The sequence below is a fragment of the Mauremys reevesii genome, linkage group 8 (genome assembly GCF_016161935.1).
Source record: "Mauremys reevesii isolate NIE-2019 linkage group 8, ASM1616193v1, whole genome shotgun sequence".
Classification (NCBI taxonomy): domain Eukaryota; kingdom Metazoa; phylum Chordata; order Testudines; family Geoemydidae; genus Mauremys; species Mauremys reevesii.
The window spans coordinates 97,896,324-97,919,786 of NC_052630.1; the positions used below are offsets into that span (position 1 = coordinate 97,896,324).

The window sequence follows — 23,463 nt, forward strand, 5'->3', positions numbered from 1 at the left end:
TATTCTGGAATAATATTGGCTTTTTTCTGTTTAGTTGAAACTCCTTCCAAAGAACATAATGTAAACAGAAAAAAGTCAGTCTTATTCCAAAATAAGAGTGTCCACACAAGAGGTTACACCAGTATGGCCTGGTTTACACTACAAAGTTAGGTTCATATAAGTCACCCTGCATTGTCTTATTTGTGCATGTGTCTACACTCAGTTTTTTCTCCAGTCAATGTAAATGCCCCATTACAGAGAAGAAGTAAAACCACCTCCCTGAACAGCACTGAGCCGTGGTCAACATACTATAGTTGACACAGTGCAAGTGTAGAGACTGCATGACCTAGGTTCTCTCTAACAGTCCTCCAGCCGCTGTTCCACAATATCCACTAGTGACCACTCTGGTCACAGTTGTGAACTCCACTGCCCAGGCGTCCTGGAGACTGGAAGCCACACTGCCCCCTTTAAACTCCCATATTTTTTAAATGCCTTTTCCTGATTGCTCAGCTCGGCAAGCACACCTAGCAGTAGCAGTTCTCACTTGTTGTGTGAAATTAACCAACCGACCATGCCAACTACACAACACTCTAGACCAGTGATACTCAGACCTCAATGGTTCAGGATCCATATTAGCGATCAACATTACTCAAAAGATCCCAGCAGTGTAAATTCATTATTTCATTTACTATAGTACAATTCATACTTAAACTGTATGACTGGGGAAATATTTACTCTCGCTCCCTCTTTATATCTATCTATCTATACACATATACATATACATATATATATGTACACACACACACACACACACACTCACAGCAAATAAGTTAATTTTAGTGCAAGTTAATAACTTAATTGGTTAATAACATAGTAAAACCATCCTTATTGGTTAATAATTAAATCACAGAGTGTTTTAATATCATATGATGCAAAGAATGGCTGCAGCTGGAGAGCAGTGCTATGCAGAGGCACTCCAAAGCTGAAGCGTCAATAAGCAGGTCATATTTAAAACTCTTATAGGTATAAGGGAAAGGAGTTCTCAAACTCATCTTTCATTTTCCATTGTGACTATAAATACATCTGTCTGTTTTGTATGTAGCTGCCATCGTTGTGGCCTGAAGGCGTGCCCCGGCTACACCTGAAGAACACCTGACACTGATGAGGAGGAGAAAGAAGAGGATTAGGGAGGACATCAGATCATGAAGAGAGCCTAGAGGATGAATATAGCAGATAGCCTGGAGAACAAAGGAACAGACAGGAGAAAGACTCAGGAGTCCCAGCAGGAAAAAGAGAGAGAGATTTGCCAGGACAAAACAGGGCTTCTCAGGCAGCAAACAGACTCTTATTGACCTAAAGGTAAAACAGTCATGGACTCACCTACCATTGTAGTCAATGATGAACTCCATTTCAGGAGCTCCAATACCTCCCAATATTCCACATGGCACGATGAGCCATATCTGTACCCCTACTACTCCATGCTGGGGGGTAGTAGGAAAATCACAGCTTCAGCTACACTGACCTGGGAGAGCCACAGTTGGAGTATGTTTGGCAGAAATGGATTGAAATGGAGACAAATGTTTTCTACCATTCTGGTTTTAAAGTTCTGTTCAATTAATTTATTTTATGTTTGTGCACTGTATTGATTTTTAATTGCACATTAATGTTTTGCTTTGTTTTGGGTACGCAATAAATTTTTATATTTTGGAAATAAATTAATCGTTACTACTTCATAACATATACTACAGAACAAATAGCACTACTCAAAGAACAGGACAATTCTAATTGTAATAGAACAGGACCACAGAACTCATAGGTTCAGTTAAAAACAATGTACATACTGTTATACATGTACATTAATATTATAAATGTACAGTAAACACGGAATAATTAATAGGTTCATTAAAAGTGTGATATTCATAAATGCACACCAAGCATTACACCATTCCTAACTCCCCCAAAATGTCAAGGCTAGGTAGAGCACATTAAGTGGCTGACCATTAAGGCTCTTTCAAGGCCTCTCTCAGCCACATATCTCCACATTGAGCTTTTCTAATGGTCCTTGTGTCTGGCTGTTCAAAGTCAGCAGACAGCCATTCTATCTCTGCCCTCTACCTCAGTGGCAACTTTTCACCTACTACCTCACTATTATTATGTAGGACACAACAGGAAGCTATAACCATTGGGATATTTTTCTCAATGAGATCTAATCTAGTGAGTAAGCACCACCAGCGCCCCTTCAATCTGCCAAAAGCACACTCAACAGTCATTCTATACCTGCCGAGCAGTAGCTGAATCTTTCCTTGAAGTTGTCAGGGAGGCCACTGTACAGCTTCATGAGCCAAGATCGTTATTGGCATGTCAACATTGCCAATAGTAATCCACTGTCTGGGGAAAAGAGGCCCTGCTTGCACCTTCCTGAATAGTCATGTGTTCTTAAAGGTGCAAGTGTCATGCGCCTTCCCTGACCAGCCCACATTGCTCTCAGTGAAACATCCCTGGTGATCCACCAGTGCTTGCATAACCATAGAAAAGTAGCCTTTTCATCACAGCCTGGGAGTACCTTTCCCAGATCTGAAGTAAACTCTGTCTGGCTCAAAAAGCTTGTCTCTCTCACCAACAGAAATTGGTCCAGTAACAGTTGTAACAGTAACAATTGTAGTAACCCTACAATTAATTCTTCCATTTTTTTAACAATCTCATTTTCCACCATTTTCTCATTGCATCTGTTATCCAAATATATCTGCTTATCCAAAAAGAAAAAGCACACTATAATGCAGAAAAGGATAGAAAGGAGGGAAAACCCCAGTGATATCCGGTGTCATGATCACTTGATTCAAACCAAGTTACCTTTTATCTGGCCCTCTTTTCTGCAACATTTTCAGATACTGGAATACAACATGTGCAACCTGAAGACAGAAGGACAAACTGATGAACTTTCTTTAACTTTTGGACATAGCACAATGGTAAGAAATACAAGCTACAATGGAATTTTACCTCATAGAAGTGCTCGTAACCTTCATCAGTCAAAGTCACAGAAATGCTGAATATAGAGTAGGTGGAGTTCTGTTCAAATCCTGTCTCACCATTTCCCCCATATAACGCAAGAGCCCAAAATCTATTGAAGAGTTATACCCACTATTAATTACTCCAGTTAAAAACCTTCTTGATGTCTAATTATAATCACAGCATCATTGTTCAAGCTTATTTCGGACCTGTCTAATGAAGGCCACTTTAAGGAATTTAAAAGTTAATCCAAAGCAAAAAGAAAGAATATAGCTTTCTACAAGTATACAAAGCACTGAAATTCAAAAATGCAGGGCATATACCTTTTTTGGATTTATTCAGTGTGAACCAAAATATTTTTGAAAATATAAGTTTTCAGCGAAAGTATTTTCAGTGTTGCTCTGGAGATTCTCTCGTAGTTGAATTTCTCGTATTTAGAACTAAAGACACCACCGGGTACATTTTCAGAGTATTTTGCGTTGCTTAAGTCACATGACTACTACAGGTTTTTAAGAGAATCACTGAGTTTGTCTCAAGCTTTGTATTTTTTACGTTTGTATTTAATACATTTTTTTATTTCTATTTGAGGAAATATTTCCGCCTTCACTCTTTATTTTAATGCACTCAATATTAAAGTCTCACATTTAAAGAAATACATACTTTTTCCGAAGAAAGGAAAGAACACTGCCTTTGCCTTCATGTCCTACCAGCCAGGAGATATAGTGAAGTGGCTTCACCCTAAAAAGAGTTAAAGAAATGTAAAACTCCAACATGTAATACTCCAATGTAGATTAATAATTAGCAAATCAAAATACAGATATTTAGATAACATCTTTCATCCAAAGATTCCAAATCACTAGACAAACAATTATAAATTCACTGCCCCCTTCACCCACTATTGAAGTGACACCTTTAAACAGCAAGGCTCTGAAAAAGAGATTGTGTCCATTTGAAAATACAAAGGAATTTAGATAGGTAGATTACTGTTACTGATCTGAAAGTTAGCTAGGCTGCTGAAGTTAACAACTATACTTTGGCTGAAAATGCCACAAGATTTTAACGAACACAAATAGTTATGACCTTTGTTTTACAGTAGAACCTCAGAGTTATGAACACCATAGTTACAAACTGACCGGTCAACATCATTTGGAACCGGAAGTATACAATCAGGCAGCAGCAGAAACACATACACACAAAAGCAAATACAGTACAGTACTGTGTAAATGTAAACTACACCTCTACCCTGATATAATGCGGTCCGATATGACGCGAATTTGGATACAACAAACTCCGGGGGACGGGGCTGCTTTACCTTGTTGTATCTGAATTTGTGTTATCGCAAGTGGTTCCTCTGCGCCTGCCCGTTACTTGCTGCGGCCCCCCAGCTCACCTCCAGCTCCGCCTCCTCCCATGAGCGCGCCGCAGCTCTGCTTCTCTTCCCTCCCAGGCTTACTGCACCAATCAGGGGGGCCACAGCAAGTAAGGGGGGGGCGCTGAGGAACCGCTCCACCTCCTCCTCCTCCCACGAGCACGCTGCTTAGCTCCGCTTCTCCTCCCTCCCAGGCTTACCACCCCAAACAGCTGATTGGTGCAGCAAGCCTGGGAGGGAGGGGGAGAACTGGAGATGCGGCGTGCTCGTGGGAGGAAGCGGAGCGGAGGTGAGCTGGGGCGGGGAGGCCCCAGGGAGGGCTGCAGCAAGTAATGGGGGGCGCAGAGGAACCGCTCCCCGCTCCAGTTCATCTCCGCCTCCTCCCCTGAGTGCGCCGCTGCCGCTGCTCCGCTTCCCCCCATCCCCTTCCAGGCTTGACAGGCCAAACAGCTGATTGGAGCGGCAAGCCTGGAAGGGAGGGAGGGAAAAGCGGAGCAGTGGCGGCGCGCTCAGGGAGGAGGTGGAGGCAGGGCGGAGGCATAGCGGAGGTGAGCTGGGGTGGGGAGCGGTTCCTCTCCCTACCCCGATATAACACGGTCTCACCTATAAGACAGTGAGATTTTTTGGCTCGCGAGGATCGTGTTATATCGGGGTAGAGGTGTACTAAAAAATAAAGGGAAAGCATTTTTCTTCTGCATAGTAAAGTTTCAAAGCTGCATTAAGCCAACATTCAGTTGTAAACTTTTGAAAGAACAACCATAATGTTTTGTTCAGAGTTATGAACATTTCAGAGTTACAACTTCCATTCCCGAGGTGTCTGTAACTCTGAGGTTTTATTGTATATCTCACTACAAAGACATCACCTCCAGCAGCTTTGTGCCTCCTACCACTGATTCAAAAGGAAATGCTCAGTAATAATGGTTCAGAACAGAATCTGAGAGAAGCGTTTTACTTGGTGTATCACCAACACAACTTCATAGGCTACTAGGCTTTCTTTGAACGTCTTCTGTCCAGGAACAGACCAGGCCCAATTTGTTTATAAGAGTTGATCGGATCATCAGCTAAAGTAATATGGCTATGAACATATTATAAACAGATATTACATTCAACACATCTGCAGTCTGACTCTGAAGAAGCCAGACTACTGCATACCTTTCCACTCGTTACCACAGCAATATCAAAAGTACAACACGGATTTATAACTGCTGTATATCAGAAAATTAACAAATTAAGTCAATTGCAAAGAATAGTATGGACAGCAAGCCTTAAAAAGCATGCAGCATCAAAGAGAACCTATTCAAAAGAAGCCTCGTTGCTCCACAGAACAAGATCCTGCAAACCACAAGTTCTAGCTGACAGTCTGTAAAATGAAGAGCATCAATAGAAAGAAGATAGTATGTCTGTTACTCCTAAAACTATGTGTGACCCAAGGTGCCTAAGGTAGCCCAATCTGAAAATGCCAAGGTCAGGGGCAGGCTGCAAAAAGGAGAACAGAGTCTCCAAAAATGTTGGTTAACACTGTAGTTAGATTCCCCAACCAACCACAAACCATGCTCCTGTTCCCCCCACTGGATATCAAGAAGCTGGGGGGGCAGGGAAGAAATCACACAGCCCCCTTTATTGCATTCCAGTCTCTGGCTCCCAATCAGCAAATAGGTCCAGTAAAGTGAGAAGTTCTTTAAAACTCTGTTCACCATACAAAATGTTCTTCTGATCCCCAGAAAGCTAGCCACATCACTAGATCAATATTAGTTTGAATCTTACCCAAAATACCATGCTGGAAGGCAATCCTTTAATAGCTAAAAACCTAAAGATTTACTGTAAAAGCAAAGCAAAGTAAAGCAAAGAAAATAAGTTGTTAAGTGGTCAAAGCAATCAGATATGGACTCTGAAGTCATATGTATGTATCAGGTTCTTAGCAGCATTGGTGAGTTTGCTGGCATGTAAAATCCCTCTGGAACACACTCAAAGCTTGGATGGATCTATGAGTCCTTTGTTCAAAGCTTCAGTTTGTAAAGAAGTTACTCCAGAGGTGGGAAGCAGAATTGAAGACAAAATGGAGATGCAGCTGCCTTTTTATATTCTTTGCCATGTGGCTTGTACATCCTTTGTCCCAAACACAAGATCACAGCACACAGGCATGGAAAAGCTCTTGGAGTCAGCTGTCCACAAGCATGTCCCTATATGTCCTGCTAACTCATAGGTAAGGCTAAGTTTTAGTCATGGGTATTTTTAGTAAAAGTCATGGACAGGTCACGGGACTAAATCTGGGGGGGGAAGACTTGGAGGGCGCTGTGGGTGCTGGGGAGGGGGGGCGTGGCCCGAGGGGGCACTGCAGGTGCTGTGGAGGGGAGTGCGGGTGCTCGGGGGCAAGTCACAGCCTGGGCGGCGGTGCAGGTGCTGGGGGTCGGTGGGGCTGAGGCAGGCTCCCTAACCAGCTCCTGGGAAGCAGTGGCCCCAGCTCCTAGCTCCACGTGCTGCCTCCGCTCCACACCAAGCCCCAGTTCTGCAGCTCCCATTGGCTGGGAACCATGGTCAATGGGATCTGTTAGGGCGGTGTCTGCAGGTGGAGGCAGCAAGTGGAGCTAGGAGCTGAGGCAGAGGAGCCCCTTCCACCCTCCCGAGGTAAGCACCAGCTCCAACCCCAAGCCCCCCCACATCTAAATTCCTGCTGCTGGGGGGCAGAGGGCAACTTACCTGGGGGCTGCCGAAGAAGTCACGGAGGTCACGGAAAGTCATGGAATCTGTGACTTCTGTGACCTCTATAACAAACATGGAGCCTTACTCATGAGTGTAGCCCCTGGCTTCTCTCAATGTGTTCATTCTACAGCTGATTGCTCTTGATGGGCCATCAAACAGGCTACATAGTGTTGATCCCAATCTGCCTGGGGGTGTCACCCAGAAACACAGCCTGGGTTTGAGATGCAGATGTATTACACATATATGTATATAAAACTTAGGATACAAAGATGATACATACATATAAACAAGGTCATCATACTTAGCAAATCATAACTTTTCTACTGGTACTTTACATGTCAAATCTTCTATGATTCATTGCAATTTTGTAATATTTGTATCCATATTATAATAAATGGTCACTCATATTCCATACAGCGTCACACTATGCTATTCCAAAAATCAAAGATCACAAAATGTTTTCATTTTATGAAATGATTCTTTTTTGCTGAATTTAACAGGAGAGATTCTTTATAAATATTCATTTATACTCAGAGTGTGTCATCAAAAAGATGTAGTGCCATCTTACCGGTAATGTCTCTCCTGTGGTGGTAGTCCCCAGGCAATGCTCAGTGAATGAACATTTCTGATTGGAACAACTGAACAGGAAGAAATTGATAAATTGTAATGCAAATGCATGATTATTCCTGTCTCTTTAAACCTAAGAAACAGCAATGAGCAAGAGATTTTACTTGCTGTAGAAAGGGTGGGAAAGATTCACAAAACTACATATTATAATTCAATGATGGTAAATCAATCATTCTAAAACTCAAAGAAATAAGAATCTACATAGTGGTATATTCAATACCCATTCAGAACACTTATCAACACAGAAGACACCAAGGTCACTTACCTCTGTAAAGCTTGTAAAATTCGGGTGTGTCAAAAGGCTGTGTCAGATGGCCAAAGTTTGGTTTGGGTAAACCACTTCAAAAACAAAAGAAAATTGCAGCATGATGTTTACTGTTCATGATACAGGACAGCACAGGGGAGAGTATAAGCTGCTCTGTGCCCATAGTTCCGAAGTAATAAAAACCTGTATTTCCATGGAACCAGAATATTTCCTCCTTTGATGTGACAGTGAATTAGGGCACATCACAAGATCCACTTCATCCTGATTAACAGAATACTTAACAGCCACTATTTTCCTGACCACCTCCACAAACACACACTCTAGTTATGGGCATATCAACTATTTCTCCAGTTCCCTCTACTTGTGGCACTGCTTGCACAGAAGTGCATTAGCAGAATAAAATGCCTTCCAGATTTCTGCCTGTGAAGAGAACAAAATAGCTGTGCATCTCTAGCACATTAGCATGTCTCCTGCACAACACCAATAAACTGTAGAAGACAATGAAGTGTAATACTTTATAACAGGAGGAAAAGTAAGCACAAGGTGATTTATTTTAAAATAGCAAAGAGTCTTGTGGCACCTTATAGACTAACAGATGTTTAGGAGCATGAGCTTTCGTGGGTATGCATCCGACGAAGTGGGTATTCACCCACGAAAGCTCATGCTCCCAAACGTCTGTTAGTCTATAAAGTGCCACAAGACTCTTTGCTGCTTTTACAGATCCAGACTAACACGGCTCCCCTCTGATATTTTTAAATAGAGGGAAGTGGAACTATGGACAATCTGATACCATTGTGCTGCCACAAGACAACCCAATACACGAGTGATGTCTGGTTTCTTAATACTTGTGCTGAAATAAACTAGAAATATTTGGTCTGTACCACAATACTTGGCCCTTTTATAGTTAGTACAGAACATTATTACATTTGCCAGTCAGCCAGCCTCAAGCATTACCTATATTCTGGGAAAAAGGAGTTAATGCAGTTTCACTGACTTCCCAAGGAGAAAGGGGAACAGGTGGTCACATATAAAAGTGGCAGCAAGATCACTCTATGGGGAATGTGGAGACTCAGAATTAAGTAGATAAGAATAACTAAAACACATACACAAGACCCTCCACACACACATGGCTGAGAGCCTTGTGGGCTGTGAAAGCATCCTTGGGTTTTTCACTCTCATGTTTCTAATGGAAAAGCTAACATGACACTTTTGTTTACTTATCCATTTTTAAATAACCATGATCTTGTAAGCAGGGATGTGCAGTTTCAGGAAGTGATTGTTAGTCAATCACTTGACTATGATTAAGGCTAAGATTTTGTCATGGTTATTTTTAGTAGAAGTCACAGACAGGTCACAGGCAATAAACAAAAATTCACAGAAGCCGTGACCTGTCTGTGACTTTTGCTGCTGCGGCTCCATGGTTTCCCCCACCACCATGCTGGCTGGGAGCTGTGAGGTTCTCCCTCCAATCCCCCAACCCCTGGCACAAGGCTGTCACCCGTCACTGTAACCCTGCAGGGGAACCCTGAGGAAGCTGTCACCTGTCGCTGGAACCTGCCAGGGTCCCGCTGGCTGCCAGCTCCAGTCCCTGGGTCCCAGGGGCTGAAGCAGAAAATGTCAGGGAGATCTCTGGAAGTCATAGATTCCGTGACTTCCATGACATAAACATAGCCTTAACTATGATATTACAACATAGCAAACATACCAAAATAGTAGCTATGAGATAAGGGAACAATGAGAGTTATTTCTGGTCACAAACTGAAAAATTTTGTTTCATATATAATTATATTTTGAATTAAGGGGACACATCTTAGGATCCCAACAATTATCAGATACAACAAAATTTGTGTTGAGTGTCCAAATCTTAAACAGCACACTTCAGTGGATAGAATTGCATTGAATTAGTCTGAAAAGCCACATTTATATTCTGTTACAACACTACAAACTAAACACTACAAACTACTACATATAAAACACTACAAACTACTTTCTCAACTTGTATTTTGTACTAATTATCTTTTACACAAAGCACAGCCATAACATTTAGTACACCTCAAATGCTGACTATAATTCTCCACCCAACAAAGAAAGCGCCAGCATAGGTGTAGCAGACATCAATCAGCCTCTAGCATCAGGGCCAACACCACACATCAGATTTTTTTTGTATCAGTAAAGTATCTTACTTATTTGGAATCTGTGAAAAGATTTCCTTCACCCACTTCTCCAAAGTGTCCAAAGTTTCTAGTAAGGAAAGAAAAAAGAAAGCTAGAAATGTAACTCATTAACGAGCATAGAGCCAAGTTTTCAGGAAAAGGCAGGTTGAAAATCTTCCACCATTAATCCAAATTAGCTTGGGGACCCAGAGTAAACAGACTCATTAGAGCCTGCAAATCAGTATTCAGTAATGCTACATAGACTGAGAGGGTAAACTTCAAAACCCGTTGGGCTGATTTCCCCAATTTTACCAAATCCCATAGATACCTGTTTTTGGATTATGCTTTGATGATGGTCATATGTATCCATTATAACTACAACTGAGAGATTAGGTGGCACCTGTGGTTTTATGATTTACTAGATCCTTATAGTTTAGCAGGTCTGCTCAACCTTCTCAAGCACAGTATAAATAATGCAGTGGTCTCCAAAAGGGGTATATCTGGCACAGTTGTGCACCTGAGCAGCATACGGTGACCCTAGGCACTACTGAATTCAAACCTTACTGCAATGATATTTGTATAAAATAGGTCTTGTCAGGTATCATACAAAAACTAGTAACACACTGGTTATGAATATAATTATAAAATGAACATGTTAACCTTATATGTGAAGTTATTAATTCCCTCTTTATGATGTTATTAGAATATGTTTAAGATAAGACAGTCTAGCCTAGGTAAAGATGATAAACTGGTCTGTCCTAGACAAAGGAATGTCTGTTTACCTCAATGTATATAATAGCAGTAAACAAAGATATTGAGCTAAACCAGCCAGGGTTATCCTGAGCCTGGACTTGAGACAGAGAATTAACATAGCTCTCGCACCCCAAAGAGACACAGAAGGCTGAATCCCCAGGAGGCTTTCCTCACTTGTAAGACAAAGACATCCCTTTGGGAATATAAGGAACCGAGAAAGACTCCGTCTTTATCGTTCATCTTAAAGAGACAAAGAAACCAAGCAATTTGAGCTCTGTGATGAGTCCTAGACAGGCCAGCCAGTAAAAGGCTGGAAAGGAGACTGGGGGTGAGAGAAACCATCTTGAACAATTGATAAACCCACATTCCTTTGTCTAGGGCAGACTGGTTTATCATCTTTGTCCAGACTAGGCTATCTCGTCTTAATCATGTTCCAGCAATATCACACAGAGGGAATTTAAAACTTCACATATAATGTTAACACATGCATTTTACAATGATATTCATAGCCAGCATGTTATTAGCTTTTACATGATACCTCACAAGACATACTTTGTATAAATATCATTGCAACAGCGTGTAGTGTGCGAATACAGTGGTGCCTAGGGTCACACATATTATAGACTGTCATATGGGAAGCATTTTTCCTTATAAAAGAAGGAATATAATATGTCAAGTTAACAACTCACAAAAATTTTGAATAAGAGAATGTGTCAGTACCAAGAGTTCTACATTAGTGGTCCCTGTAGAATAGCTAAAGTGATTATGTAAATAAAAAAGAAAATAATATTTTCTTCAACAGATATGGGACTATGAAAATAAGTAGCATGGTTACTGACTTCTATGCATTTCTTCCCAATGACTAGCCATAGTTGCAGACCTTCTGTTCACATAGTCCTGCTTTTTGCAAATATTACCCAAATATATCCGTAAATATTTGGGCAATGCACCAAAACAAAGTATTTGTTACAATTATGGTAGCGTCAAGATCCCCTAACCAAAACTGGGGCACCATTATGTACTCCTGACAGATTTCTGCGCCCCTGTGTGGGTGCAGAATTCATACAAGCCACATTTTTCTGTGGCCCCTGTGCAGAAAAATGCCTAAAAATTCTGCTGGGGGACACGCGCCTCTTCCCCGACAGCCCAGGCAGCGCGTCTGTTCCAGCGTGTCTGAAGAAGCTTCAGAGATGGGAGAGGGGGGCTGGGTGTGTGCCCCTACATGGTTGATCACCACTGGGGGGGTGCAGGGCAGGGCATACATGCATGCCAACAAGCGAAAGAGACGGTCCCTCTCTCTTGCAACTGCACCTCTCTGGAATGGAAGGGTAGGACTTTTTATTCTGCACGAGGCAGGCTAGAGGCAGAAATGTAGCAGCTTGCCTGAGTTAATTGATCTCATTCTCTGAGGCAGAAATGTAGTAGCCTGCCAACATTGTTAAAGTTCCTATTGTTAGTTAGCTGTTCCCATTCTCAGTCAATTCCCCCAGGAGCATAAAACCTGTGAAAGTTTTAAGGCCCCTACATAGTCAAAGTGATGTAAAAGAGCCTTACTATAAATGACAGTAAGAGAATCCTCAGCTAGGAAGATCTATGTGCTTTCTCACTTTTTTTCTGTGCCAAAGTGGCACAATGGGGTTAGATTACAGCTCAATATTTATTTTACTTACCCCTTTAAAAAAAAAAGACTTTGAGGGCAAATAAAATGTCAGGACAATCAGAACCAAGCACTTCCCAAAGTACCCAGCCAGATCCAGGACAATGATTAGCAAAACTGTATGACTTTCATGTGTGAAAATCTGAGCAATTTAAAATGACAGTCTACTTTTTTTTTCTGTTTAGTATTCTGTAATGTAATTGAAATGAAAATCCAGTATTATAACTGCAATTCAGAGTATTAGTTACCAAGTGTTTGTAACCTAACCTTCATGTGTTTAGGAAATGCTGAATAGTTATTGTGACTTTTTTCTGTATTGTAGTTTAAATAAATTACCAAAACAATTGAAACTGGTGTGATTATATTGCATTCTTTTGACAAATAAAGTATGCAGAAAAGATGGTTACTCACCGTTGTAACTGTTGTTCTTCGAGATGTGTTGCTCATATCCATTCCAGTTAGGTGTGTGCGTGCTGTGTGCACGTTCGTCGGAAGATTTTTACCCTAGCAACACTCGGTGGGTCGGCTGAGCGCCCCCTGGAGTGGCGCCGCTACAGCGCCAGATATATGCCCCTGCCGACCCATCCGCCCCTCAGTTCCTTCTTGCCAGCTACTCCGACAGTGGGGAAGGAGGGCGGGTCTGGAATGGATATGAGCAACACATCTTGAAGAACAACAGTTACAACGGTGAGTAACCGTCTTTTCTTCTTCGAGTGATTGCTCATATGCATTCCAGTTAGGTGATTCCCAAGCGTTACGTAGGCGGTGGGGTCGGAGTGAGATGCTGCAGAAGGCAAACTGCTGAGCCAAAGGCTGCATCATCTCTGGACTGTTAAACCAATGAGGCAAAGGTGTGGACCGAGGACCAGGTAGTAGCACGACATAGCCCCTGGAAGGGTATGTGAGTCAGGAAGGCAGCAGAAGAAGCCTGAGCCCTGGTGAAACGAGCAGTAAGGTGGCTCGATGGAACATGGGCCAAGTCACAGGAGGTGCAAATGCATGACGTCACTGAAGATGAAAACCTCTGGGAGGAGACAGGTAGGCCCTTCATCCGGTCTGCCGATACAACGAAGAGTTGGGGCGTACGAAAGGGCTTTGTCCGCTCGACATAAAAAGCGAGCGCCCTACGGACGTCTAGGGAGGGCAAATGTGCTCCCTTCGCGATGAATGTGGCTTCGGAAAGAATACCGGAAGGAAGATATCCTGGATGATATGAAAGGTCAACAGCACCTTAGGGAGGAAGGCCGGATGTGGTCACAACCGCACCTTGTCCTTGCGAAACACAGTACACCGTGGGTCCACCGTGAGAGCCTGAAGCTCGGAGACTTATCTGGCCAATGTAAAGGCTACAAGTAAAAAACTGTCTTTAGGACAGGTATCTCAGCGAGCATGTTGTCAGTGGCTCGAATGGGGCAGGCATAAGTCTGCTTATAACTAGGTTGAAGACCCAGGTTTTGGCGGGGTGGCGAACCTGGGGGTATAAATGCCCCAAGCCCTTGAGGAACCTAGAAACCACAGGGTGTGAGAATATGGAGCGGCCACTCTCCCCTGGGTGGAAGGTAGAGATGGCTGCCAAGTGCACCCTTAATGAAGACCGCGCCAGGCGCTGCTGTTGAAAGATCAGAGGTAGTCCCAGATGGAATGGATCGGAACCTCAGTGGGAGAAACATTGTGCGTTTCGTAGCAGCAAGACAAACACTTCCAGTTGGCCAGATACGTTAACCGAGTGGAAGGCTTCCTACCACCCAGGAGAATCCTGTAGAAGCGAGGCAGAACAACGTAACTCGGATCAGTTTGGACCCGCAGCAGGCATGCTGTGAGGTGCAGGGACTGCAGGTCTGGGTGGTGAAGTTTGCCGTGATCCTGCGTTATGAGGTCTGGGCAAAGAGGCAGGGGAATCGGGTTGGCTACCGACAGGTCTAGCAACATGGTGTACCAGTGCTGCCTGGGTCACGCTGGAGCGAACATGATCAGGTGCGCTCTGTCCCTGCGGAGTTTTAGCAGGACCCTGTGAACCAACGGGAACGGCGGGAAAGCGTACGGCAGACGGCTCGTCCACGGCATCAGAAAAGCAGCCAAGATCGAGCCCAGGGAGAGAGGCCTCGGAATGAGCAGAACTTCTCTCTCGTTTTGTTCTCGCGAGAGCGAAGAGGGCTATGTGGGGAAAACCCCACTTCCGGAAACGGAATGGATAACGTCTGGAGGAATCGACCACTTGAGAGACAGGAAGGATCTGCTGAGGCGATCCACCAGAGTGTTCCGGACCCCTGGGAGAAAGGACGCTACCAGGTCCATCGATTGGGCTGTGCAGGAGTCCCGGGGCTGGATAGCTCCTTGCAAAAAGGGGAGGACCGTGCTCCTCCGTGCTTGTTTATGCAACATGTGGCCGTTGTGTTGTCTGTGAACACCGAGACCCAACAGCCTTGCAGGTGCTGCTGAAGCGCCTGGTACACAAGGCAGACTGCTCTCAGCTCCCGGACATTGATGTGCAAGGCCAGCCCTTGAGTCAACCGAAGGCCTGGAGTGCGAAACTGGCCCAAGTGAGCATCTCAGCCGAGAGATGGGGCGTCCATCATGAGGGATATCAAGGGGTGAGGTGGATGGAACAGCATCCCTGCATACATCAGGGAGGGCGTCGATCCCCAGTCGAGGGAGCCTAGGATGCTCGGGGGGGGATCGAGGCTACCATGACCATGCTGTCTCTGCCCAGGTGGTACACCGAGGTGAGTCACGATTGAAGTGGACGGAAGCAAGTCTGGCATGTTTGGTTACGAACGTGCAGGCAGCCATGTGACCCGGAAACCTAGGCAAGTGCAAGCTAAAGTTGTCGGGAAGGTCCGGAGACCTTGTACAATGGTTACCATCGCGTGAAATCAAGCCGTAGGTAAGCAGGCTGTGCGATACTGGAGTCCAGGATGGCCCCCCACTTAAGTATATTCCCTGTGTGGGAATCAGGGTGGATTCCTCTATGGATCATCAGGCCTAAACGCAGGAATAGGACCTTGTCGACGCCCACATGAGTGGTAACTTGGGCCCCGGTGGTCCCTCGAATGAGCCAATCGTCTAGATACGGAGAACGTGTATCCGACGGTGGCGGAGGGCGGCGACTACAGCCAGACACTGTGAATACACCTGGGGCTGTATAGAGGCCAACCGGGAGGACCGTAAACTGGAAATGACGGTTGGCCACAAACCGGAGGTACCTTCTATGTGGAGAATAAATGGTGATGTGAAAATACGCGCCCTTCATATCAAGGGCGGCATACCAGTCTCCGGGATCCAAGGATGGGATGACGGTCCCCATGGATACCATGCGGAACTCCAGGTATATCATAAACTTGTTGAGCTCTCGCAGGTCTAGGATAGGTCTGAGACCTCCCTTCACCTTGGGGATCAGGAATTAGTGGGACTAGAACCCGTTGTCCCTTTCGTCCTTGGAACCTCCTCTATAGCTCTGATGGTGAGGAGCGTCCTCACCTCTTGCAAGAGGAATTGCTCGTGAGAGGAGTCCCTAAGAGGGACGAGGAGGGATAGACTTTTGCTCGATTGGTGATTAGAATTTTGGCCCCGTTGGGGTCCTGACCAATGCCTACGACTGCCTCAGCGACGCCTGCTGGCAAAGCCCTGTCTTTGTCTAGGTGCAGGGTAAGGGCAGTGAGGCTGGGCGGAAAGGTCGGCGGTGAGACACCTGCATGTACATGCCGCGAGGGAGTGCATAGTGACCTTGCTGTCCTTTGGGCCTTACAGCCTAGGGTCAGTTTTGAGAACAGGCCTTTGTCATTGAAGGACAAGTCCTGTATAGTGTGCAGCAGCTGCGAGGGAAGGCTCGATAACTGGAGCCATGAAATGCGCCTCGTGGCAACACCCGAGGCCAGAGTCGTGCCTGCGGAGTCAGCTACATCCAACAAGGCCCGGAGGGAAGCTCTCGCCACTTTTATCCCTTTTTCCCGGAGGGCATCAAACTCTTGACGGGAGTTCTGAGAAACCAACTCCGTAAATTCTCCCACCGCCGCCCATAGTAACGGCTAAGCAGGGCTTGCTGGTTTGCTACGCGAAGTTGCAGGGTGCCTGCCGAGTACATCTTATGGCCCAGGAAGTCCATTCGCCTAGCCTCCTTGGATTTAGGGGCTGGTACCTGTTGGCCATGGCATTGCATCTCATTGACGGACTAGATGACAAGGGAGCAGGGGGAAAGACGTACATATAGGTTCCCGTCGCCCCTGGAGAATACCATGCACATGCATTCGACTCCCGTGCCCATGGGCGGGATAGTGGCCACTTGGAGATTCATAGTGAGTGCCACCCATCTCGGGAGGTCCTGATGGGCCCCCAAGTCAATTAGGGGAGGGCCCAAGGAGTACGCTCCTGCCACCGCCTCATCTGGGGAGGAGGGAGAAGACAGGCCGGGGACAAGTGGGTCCTGTGTGGGCTCACGTTCCTGGACGACCTCCTGATCCGGCGGGATGTGGGAATCCGGTGGCTGAACCGGGGCTTCCTCCGTACCAGTCGGAGGGGGGCGGCTAACTGTCGCCTCTGGCACCCAGTGCTCTGACGGAACAGAGCGAGATGGGATCACAGGTAGGCCTTTGGCCTGATGGCACGCCCAAGAAGTACAGGGTGGCCACTGATGGGGGTCAGGGTCCTGGGCCTGGGGCCCCTGGAAGACTCTGGTGTGCACATCCGAATGGATGGCCATGGAGAAGCTAAAAGCCCTGGGCAGAGTCTCCCTCTCTAGCTGATGTCGCTCGACGCGGCACCGAGAATTGGTACCGGGAGGCATACCGGTATCGGGAGCGAGAATGGGACCTGTGACCAGAGCGATACCGGGAGGTCGACCGAGATCTTGAGGCTCGACGCCGGGAGTGGCTACAGGAGTCCAGTGCCTGGAGCGGTGCCGGAGCTGGATCGGCGCTGAGTGTACCAGGTTGGCGAACGGGATGCTGATCGGTGCCGCGAGTACGACCGGTACCGAAATGGAGAATGGTGCCAGGACCGTGAGCGGTGCCGGCACCTGGCTTGGCGACGGGACTGAGAACATCTGCGGGACCGCGATCGCGAACGTTGCCGCTCTGCGGTGCCGACGCAGGGTGGTCTGAGCAAGGCAGGCTTGCTGATCGACAATATAACCCGCACCGGCGGTGCCGGGGGTTGAGGCAAGGCAGCGCATGCGCTGTCATTGCCAACAACTCCCTCGCCATGGAAATGTCTCCGGCGTGGAGGGAATAGTGAGCTCAACCACGGCTCACACCGGGGAGCGTTCAGGTACTAGACTCGACGGCTCTTGCGTAGCCGGAGTCGACGGTGCCGATATTGTCGGTGCCGTGGCAGGTATCAGAACCGGGCAGACCGACTTAGTATAGCGCTCAGGCTGCGGAGCAGGCAGCTCTGACGCAGCTTAATAGTGAGCTCGACCACGGCTCGTACCGGGGAGCTTTCCGGTACCGGACTCGACAGCTCTTGCATGGCTGGAGTCGACGGTGCCGATACTGTCGGTGCCGCAGCAGATATTGGTGCCGGGTGGTCCGACTTAGCATAGCGCAATAGTGAGCTCGACCACGGCTCGAGCTTTCCAGCACCGGACACGACGGCTCTTGCATGGCCGGAGTTAACAGTGCCGATATTGTCGGTGCCGCGGCAGACATCGGTGCCGGGCAATCCGACTTAGTATAGCGCTCGGGCTGCGGAGCAGGCGGCTCAGATGCAGCAAGAGTCTTGTGCCTCTTCATCCTCCAGGAGAGGGATCCATGCCGAGCGGACGTTGGAGCCAGCGGCGGTACCGGTGATCCGTGCCGAGGAAGACTAACCAGTGCTCGGTGCCGAGAGCGGAGGAGCAAGAGCTGCCTCCCTCAGCAGGATTAAAGGTGTTCTCGGATTAAAGGTCTTACAAATGCGGCACTTATCTGGTAGGTGAGATTCCTCGAGGCACTTAGGAGAGGATCTCTTGTCGTTGTGAAACCCTGTGAACGGATAATCCCCGAACCCCTGTGAACTAAATACACTAACTATACTACAAACGAATAAAGTTAACTACAACTATATAAATCTGAACTATATACAAGAATTAACAAGAGAAACTACGAGTAGCTAGGGAAGTGGAGGTCAGCTAAGCCACGCTCCACTGTTCCAACGACCGACACGGGCGGTAAGAAGGAACTGAGGGGCAGATGGGTCGGCAGGGGCATATATCTGGCAGTGTTGCTAGGGTAAAAATCTTCTGATGAACGTGCATGCGGCGCGCACACACCTAACTGGAATGCATATGAGCAATCACTCGAAGAAGAATTTTGAATTTTTTGGCGCAGAATTCCCCCAGGAGTAATTATGCTAAGTACTCTACATATATGTACTACAAAACAATCCATGCGCTGAAGAGCTTGCAATGTGAACAGACATGACAGAGGGCATAATCCACTCCAGAGCTGTCTGCAGGCAAGAGTTTTGGTCATGGACAAGCCTATATTCCAATTTAAAAAATAGCCATGGGACTGCTAATATCCACATAGAGAAGACAACTTCCCTGTATTAAGGTCTCACCCAAAAGACTCATAAATAGTAAACTATTTTGAAATCAGTGTATGGACCACAAAAAGAGCTGAGACAGTCCTGCTGGGATTCAAAGTTGTGGTTCCCAGGAGATCCGGTATTTCAGACTTGATGCTTAGATCTCAATCACCATTACCTGGGAATTTAAATAGAAAAAAAGCTAAGCACTGGCATTTCCTATGGGTTTATAAACCAATACAGGTGACTACAGTAGAATCATTTTCATTTAATAATGGAGATATACCTATTGCCTAGAACTGGAAGGGACCCCCTGAAGGGTCATTGAGTCCAGCCCCCTGCCTTCACTAGGAGGCCCAAGTACTGATTCTGCCCTACATCCCTAAGTGGCCCCCTCAAGAACTGAACTCATAAGTCTGGGTTTAGCAAGCCAATGCTCAAACCACTGAGCTATCCCTCCCTTCCCATCAACTAATGAGCAGTGAGGTGTAAGTTCTGTGCTGAAACAGTCATTTACTTTAAAGCAGTATGTAAGAATTTGTATTTAAGCAACAAATGATGTTACCTTTAGACTGGACAACTAGGTTCATATAGTGAGCAGAGTAATAGTGCTGCCAAAAATCCCTCAGTCTGGTGTAGATATCAGTATTACTCTTTTTAGGCTCATGCTTTAGTGTCTCTGCATTACCTGTAAATGTTAAAAAAAAAAGTAGCTATTTAGCCTCACATTACTAGTGCTTTTCTAATCACAAGATCTAATCACAGAATCTAATCTTGGATTCCTTATGCACAAGAATTTCACAGTTTTGGATGTGCAAGGAATGCATGATGGAGCACAGACTGTTCAGGCCATGAATACATGAACAAATACTGAGATTAAATACATACTGGTACATAGGGAAAAAAAAGTTGTAACTAATATTAATATTGTGGTTAAATACAGTGATTGCCAGGAAATTCAGAGTCCAAGGGACAGCAATTTTAAAAATTACTCTTCTCTGAAGTTTTTTACTTCCTATTGTTACAAGAAGCTCTTAAGAGCACTGTAATAAAAATTACAGACTATACATTTTTCTGTATATTGCAGTTTATTCATTTTGCGCACAACACAGACCCTTGTGCCTAGCCAATTTCACTGTTTACCTGTTTTTATGAGTCTTTCATAACATGGGAGAGAAAAAACATTATGATTACAGGAAAATGTTACTATAACCCACAAAAAGTGCCAGGAGAGATTCAGGATTAGGTGTAGCCTAAAACTAGTCTTTTTTAAAAGACTAGACTGCAAGTTGACAGGATCTAAGGCTGGTTATGACCTTGTAATTAATGCACAGCAGCACACATGGGGTTTGATTCTACAGAGACTGTATGGGGTGAAAGAAAGAAAGTGAATTCTCCCTTCTACCCACCCCTACTCACAAGACTGTACAATGACAGTGAAGCTGTCACTCAGCTGCTATTGCAGCTTTGAGGCTAAACCAACCGCTTTGAAAAGCCTTCCTTGTGAGCCCACAGGTACCTTGTCTTTTACATCCAAGATGCAAATACTATTTTTCCAAGATTTATAATGGATAAGACAGGAGGCTATGTGAACCACAGCTGCCCTAGATGATATCACCAGTACAATAAGCTACCGTGAATGGGCATGAGGCAAATAGCAAGACTGGACTTGAAAATATTTTCAATTCACATACACTTTTTATCGTGAAGTGTGTTACAGTATTCAAAATGCAAAATTGTTTTCACATATTTCATCTAGCAGCAGAGTTTGGTGAAATGCTAAAGAATCTCATATTGTTAAGACATCAGTTTTTCTATATTACACATATTTGTTAAAGTTGTAGAATGTCAGGGCAAAACTCACCCCAGAAAAACTTTTTCATTGGATGCCCAGGTCTGGCAAGGCTTCCAAGTAGCAGCTCTCTCCTGTTTGCATCAGAGGGCCTTGCTAGTTGATATTCTGTAAATTTTATAGATTTAGCACTGTATTAAACCACTGGGCAATGTTCTAATGTAACTAACATCCATTTTCAACAGGGCCATACATAGTACATGGAGCAGTACTGGAAATGCTTTTTGTCAGGTACACAAAGTAGTAATGAATTAGTTAAACTACGTCATTTGCTGCCAATGCTCAAAAAGGGAAGACAAGAGCAGAAGGGAAAGAAAAAAAGACCACTCAGCCCATTGCTGAGAAAGAGAATATGGGGAGGGAAGAGAGAAAAGGTGGTTATTTACCTGTACTATAACTGGTGTTCTGTACGTGTTCTTTGAGACGTGGGTGCAAACGTGTATTGCATACAGGCATGTGCACGCCCCATGCACGGAAGCCAGAGAATTTTGTCTCACAGTACCCAGAGGGGCTGTGCTCATGCCCTGTGGCTCTAATTCTTCCCTGGCTATTTAAGAGCAGCACTGCCCTTCACATCAAACGTCAAGAATAGAGACTCCGATGCAGAGATGACAAAGGATGGATCGTGGAATACACGTCTGCACCCACATCTCAAAGAACAACAGTTGCAATAAAGGCAAGTAACTGTCTTTTCTTCTTCTTCTTCAAGTGCCTGCAGGCACCTATTCCATTCAGGTGACTCACAAGCAGAACTCATAGGAGGAGGGGCTCAGAGTCTACTAAAGAATGACTGCAGGACGGGCTTCCCAAAGTTTGCATCTGACCTAGATGCCATGGTAATCACATAGTGCCTGGTAAAATCACGTACAGAATACCAGGCAACAGCCCTTCAAATGTCAAATACTGACATATCACTGAGGAATGCTCTCAGCGTTGCTTGGGCTCTCATCAAATGAGCTTGCAACCTCTGTGAAGGCATGGTCTGAGCTATTGCATATGCTGATGTAATGAAAGAAGTTATCCACTTGGAAATCATTTCCACAGAGACTGCCTGTCACCTCATATGATCCACATAAGAGACAAACAGATGAGGTGATTGAAAAGTCAGTCTCTCCAGATAGAATGCCAAGCATTGTCTCACAGCCCAAGTGTGAAATCATTGTTCATCCACATTGGAGTGCAGGTTAGGAAAGGACATCAGTAAATAAATCATTTGCTTAAGGTGAAACTGCAAAACCATTTTTGACAAAAAACATTGGATGTGGCAATAGGGTCACTTTATCCTTGAAAAACTGTGTACACAGGGGCTCTACCATTAAGGCCTGCAGCTTGCATACTCTCCTTGCAGATGTTACAACTACAAGAAAGGCTGTCTTCTGGCACAGGAGGGACAGAGAACAGGTTGCCAGTGGCTCAAACAGAGGACTCATAAGGACAGCCATGAAAGTATGAAGGTCCCACAAGGGAACAGGCTCTTCCACATGCAGGTGAAGATGAATGATTTCCCTTAGAAACCTCACCACCATAAAGTTTGAGAAAATTGACTTCCCTTGGGTGGGCAGATGAAACACAAAGATAGCTGCCAAGTGAACCCTCAATGAGCTGACAAAGATACCAGAGGACTGAAGGCGCAATAGGTACTCCAAAATGTCCTGAATACAGGCCAGCGTCGGCTGAATTTCCACAGAAAGCGACCAAACTGAAAAACACTTCCACTTGGCCAAATAAATCACCCTAGGAGAGGGCTTGCAGCTGTTAAGCAACACTTGTCAAAGAGCTTCCAAACAGCGTTCCTCCTTCTCATCTAGTCATGTAGCATCTATGCAGGCATTGTAAATGGCTCTGAGCTCCAGGAATTGATATGGAGGGAAACTTCTTGTTCCACCTACAAGCCCTGAATTTTCAACACCCCTAGATGCACTCCCCAGCCTACAGAAGAGACAACAGTGACCTAGTAACCTTAGCCAAAACTGTGTTCTGTAATTTTGCTAACAATTATTTAATTCAACTCCCTGAGTTTTTCTGAGGTCTTTATTAAATATATGACTCTCTACCCAAGTCTTCAACTAAGGACAGAGAAAGCTCACAATTCACATTTGAGATGTTTAACACATCCTCCAGCCAAACAAGGGAAGACCAGACTTGACATTCCTAACCTTTACTTAAAAACACAAGCAGGAAAACATTTTTTTTTAAATCTCTTAAAATCTACATTTTTAGCCCTTCTTTACATATCATGAAGCATCAAGAAAAGGCATCAATCCATTTTTGCCCCTTTGCAGATCCCTATTAACCTAGTTTTCTTTTATTCTTTGCATCAGTTTTTTATTACACCAGGATGCCTTTTTGATCAGAGGAAGTTTCTCCTCATTTACAGACTGATTCGCACTCTAATTATTCTCCCTCAAATGTACTATTTTTTCACAAGACTAGTCTCCATATCAATGTTAATACCAACATTTGTTCTGCATTGAGGGGTGAACACAACACAACTTGACTCACACTCACATAAATATATATAATATATTAGGCTCAAGGATTTAATAAATTTGATTGACATAATTTTAGCCCCTAATTAAATAAAGAACATATAAAATATTA

At 44.9% G+C, this 23,463-nt stretch overlaps 1 protein-coding gene across 9 annotated transcripts in view; it reads right to left on the reverse strand.

Moving 5' to 3' along the window:
* The window catches only part of LOC120370085 (nardilysin-like), an 89,343-nt gene that overhangs the window by 37,900 nt on the left and 27,980 nt on the right, over nucleotides 1-23,463 (reverse strand). For all 9 annotated transcript variants that reach the window (XR_005583611.1, XR_005583610.1, XM_039484202.1 and 6 more), the window contains 8 exons: nucleotides 20,875-20,970; nucleotides 19,576-19,698; nucleotides 10,130-10,187; nucleotides 7,947-8,020; nucleotides 7,623-7,692; nucleotides 3,646-3,723; nucleotides 2,977-3,097; nucleotides 2,830-2,888 (listed from right to left, as the gene is read on the reverse strand). Coding sequence is in view for 7 of the 9 variants with exons in the window: in XM_039484202.1 (XP_039340136.1) it covers nucleotides 2,830-2,888; nucleotides 2,977-3,097; nucleotides 3,646-3,723; nucleotides 7,623-7,692; nucleotides 7,947-8,020; nucleotides 10,130-10,187; nucleotides 19,576-19,698; nucleotides 20,875-20,970 (679 nt within the window). In the remaining 2 variants the exon portion in view is untranslated. The remainder of the gene's footprint in view (nucleotides 1-2,829; nucleotides 2,889-2,976; nucleotides 3,098-3,645; nucleotides 3,724-7,622; nucleotides 7,693-7,946; nucleotides 8,021-10,129; nucleotides 10,188-19,575; nucleotides 19,699-20,874; nucleotides 20,971-23,463) is intronic.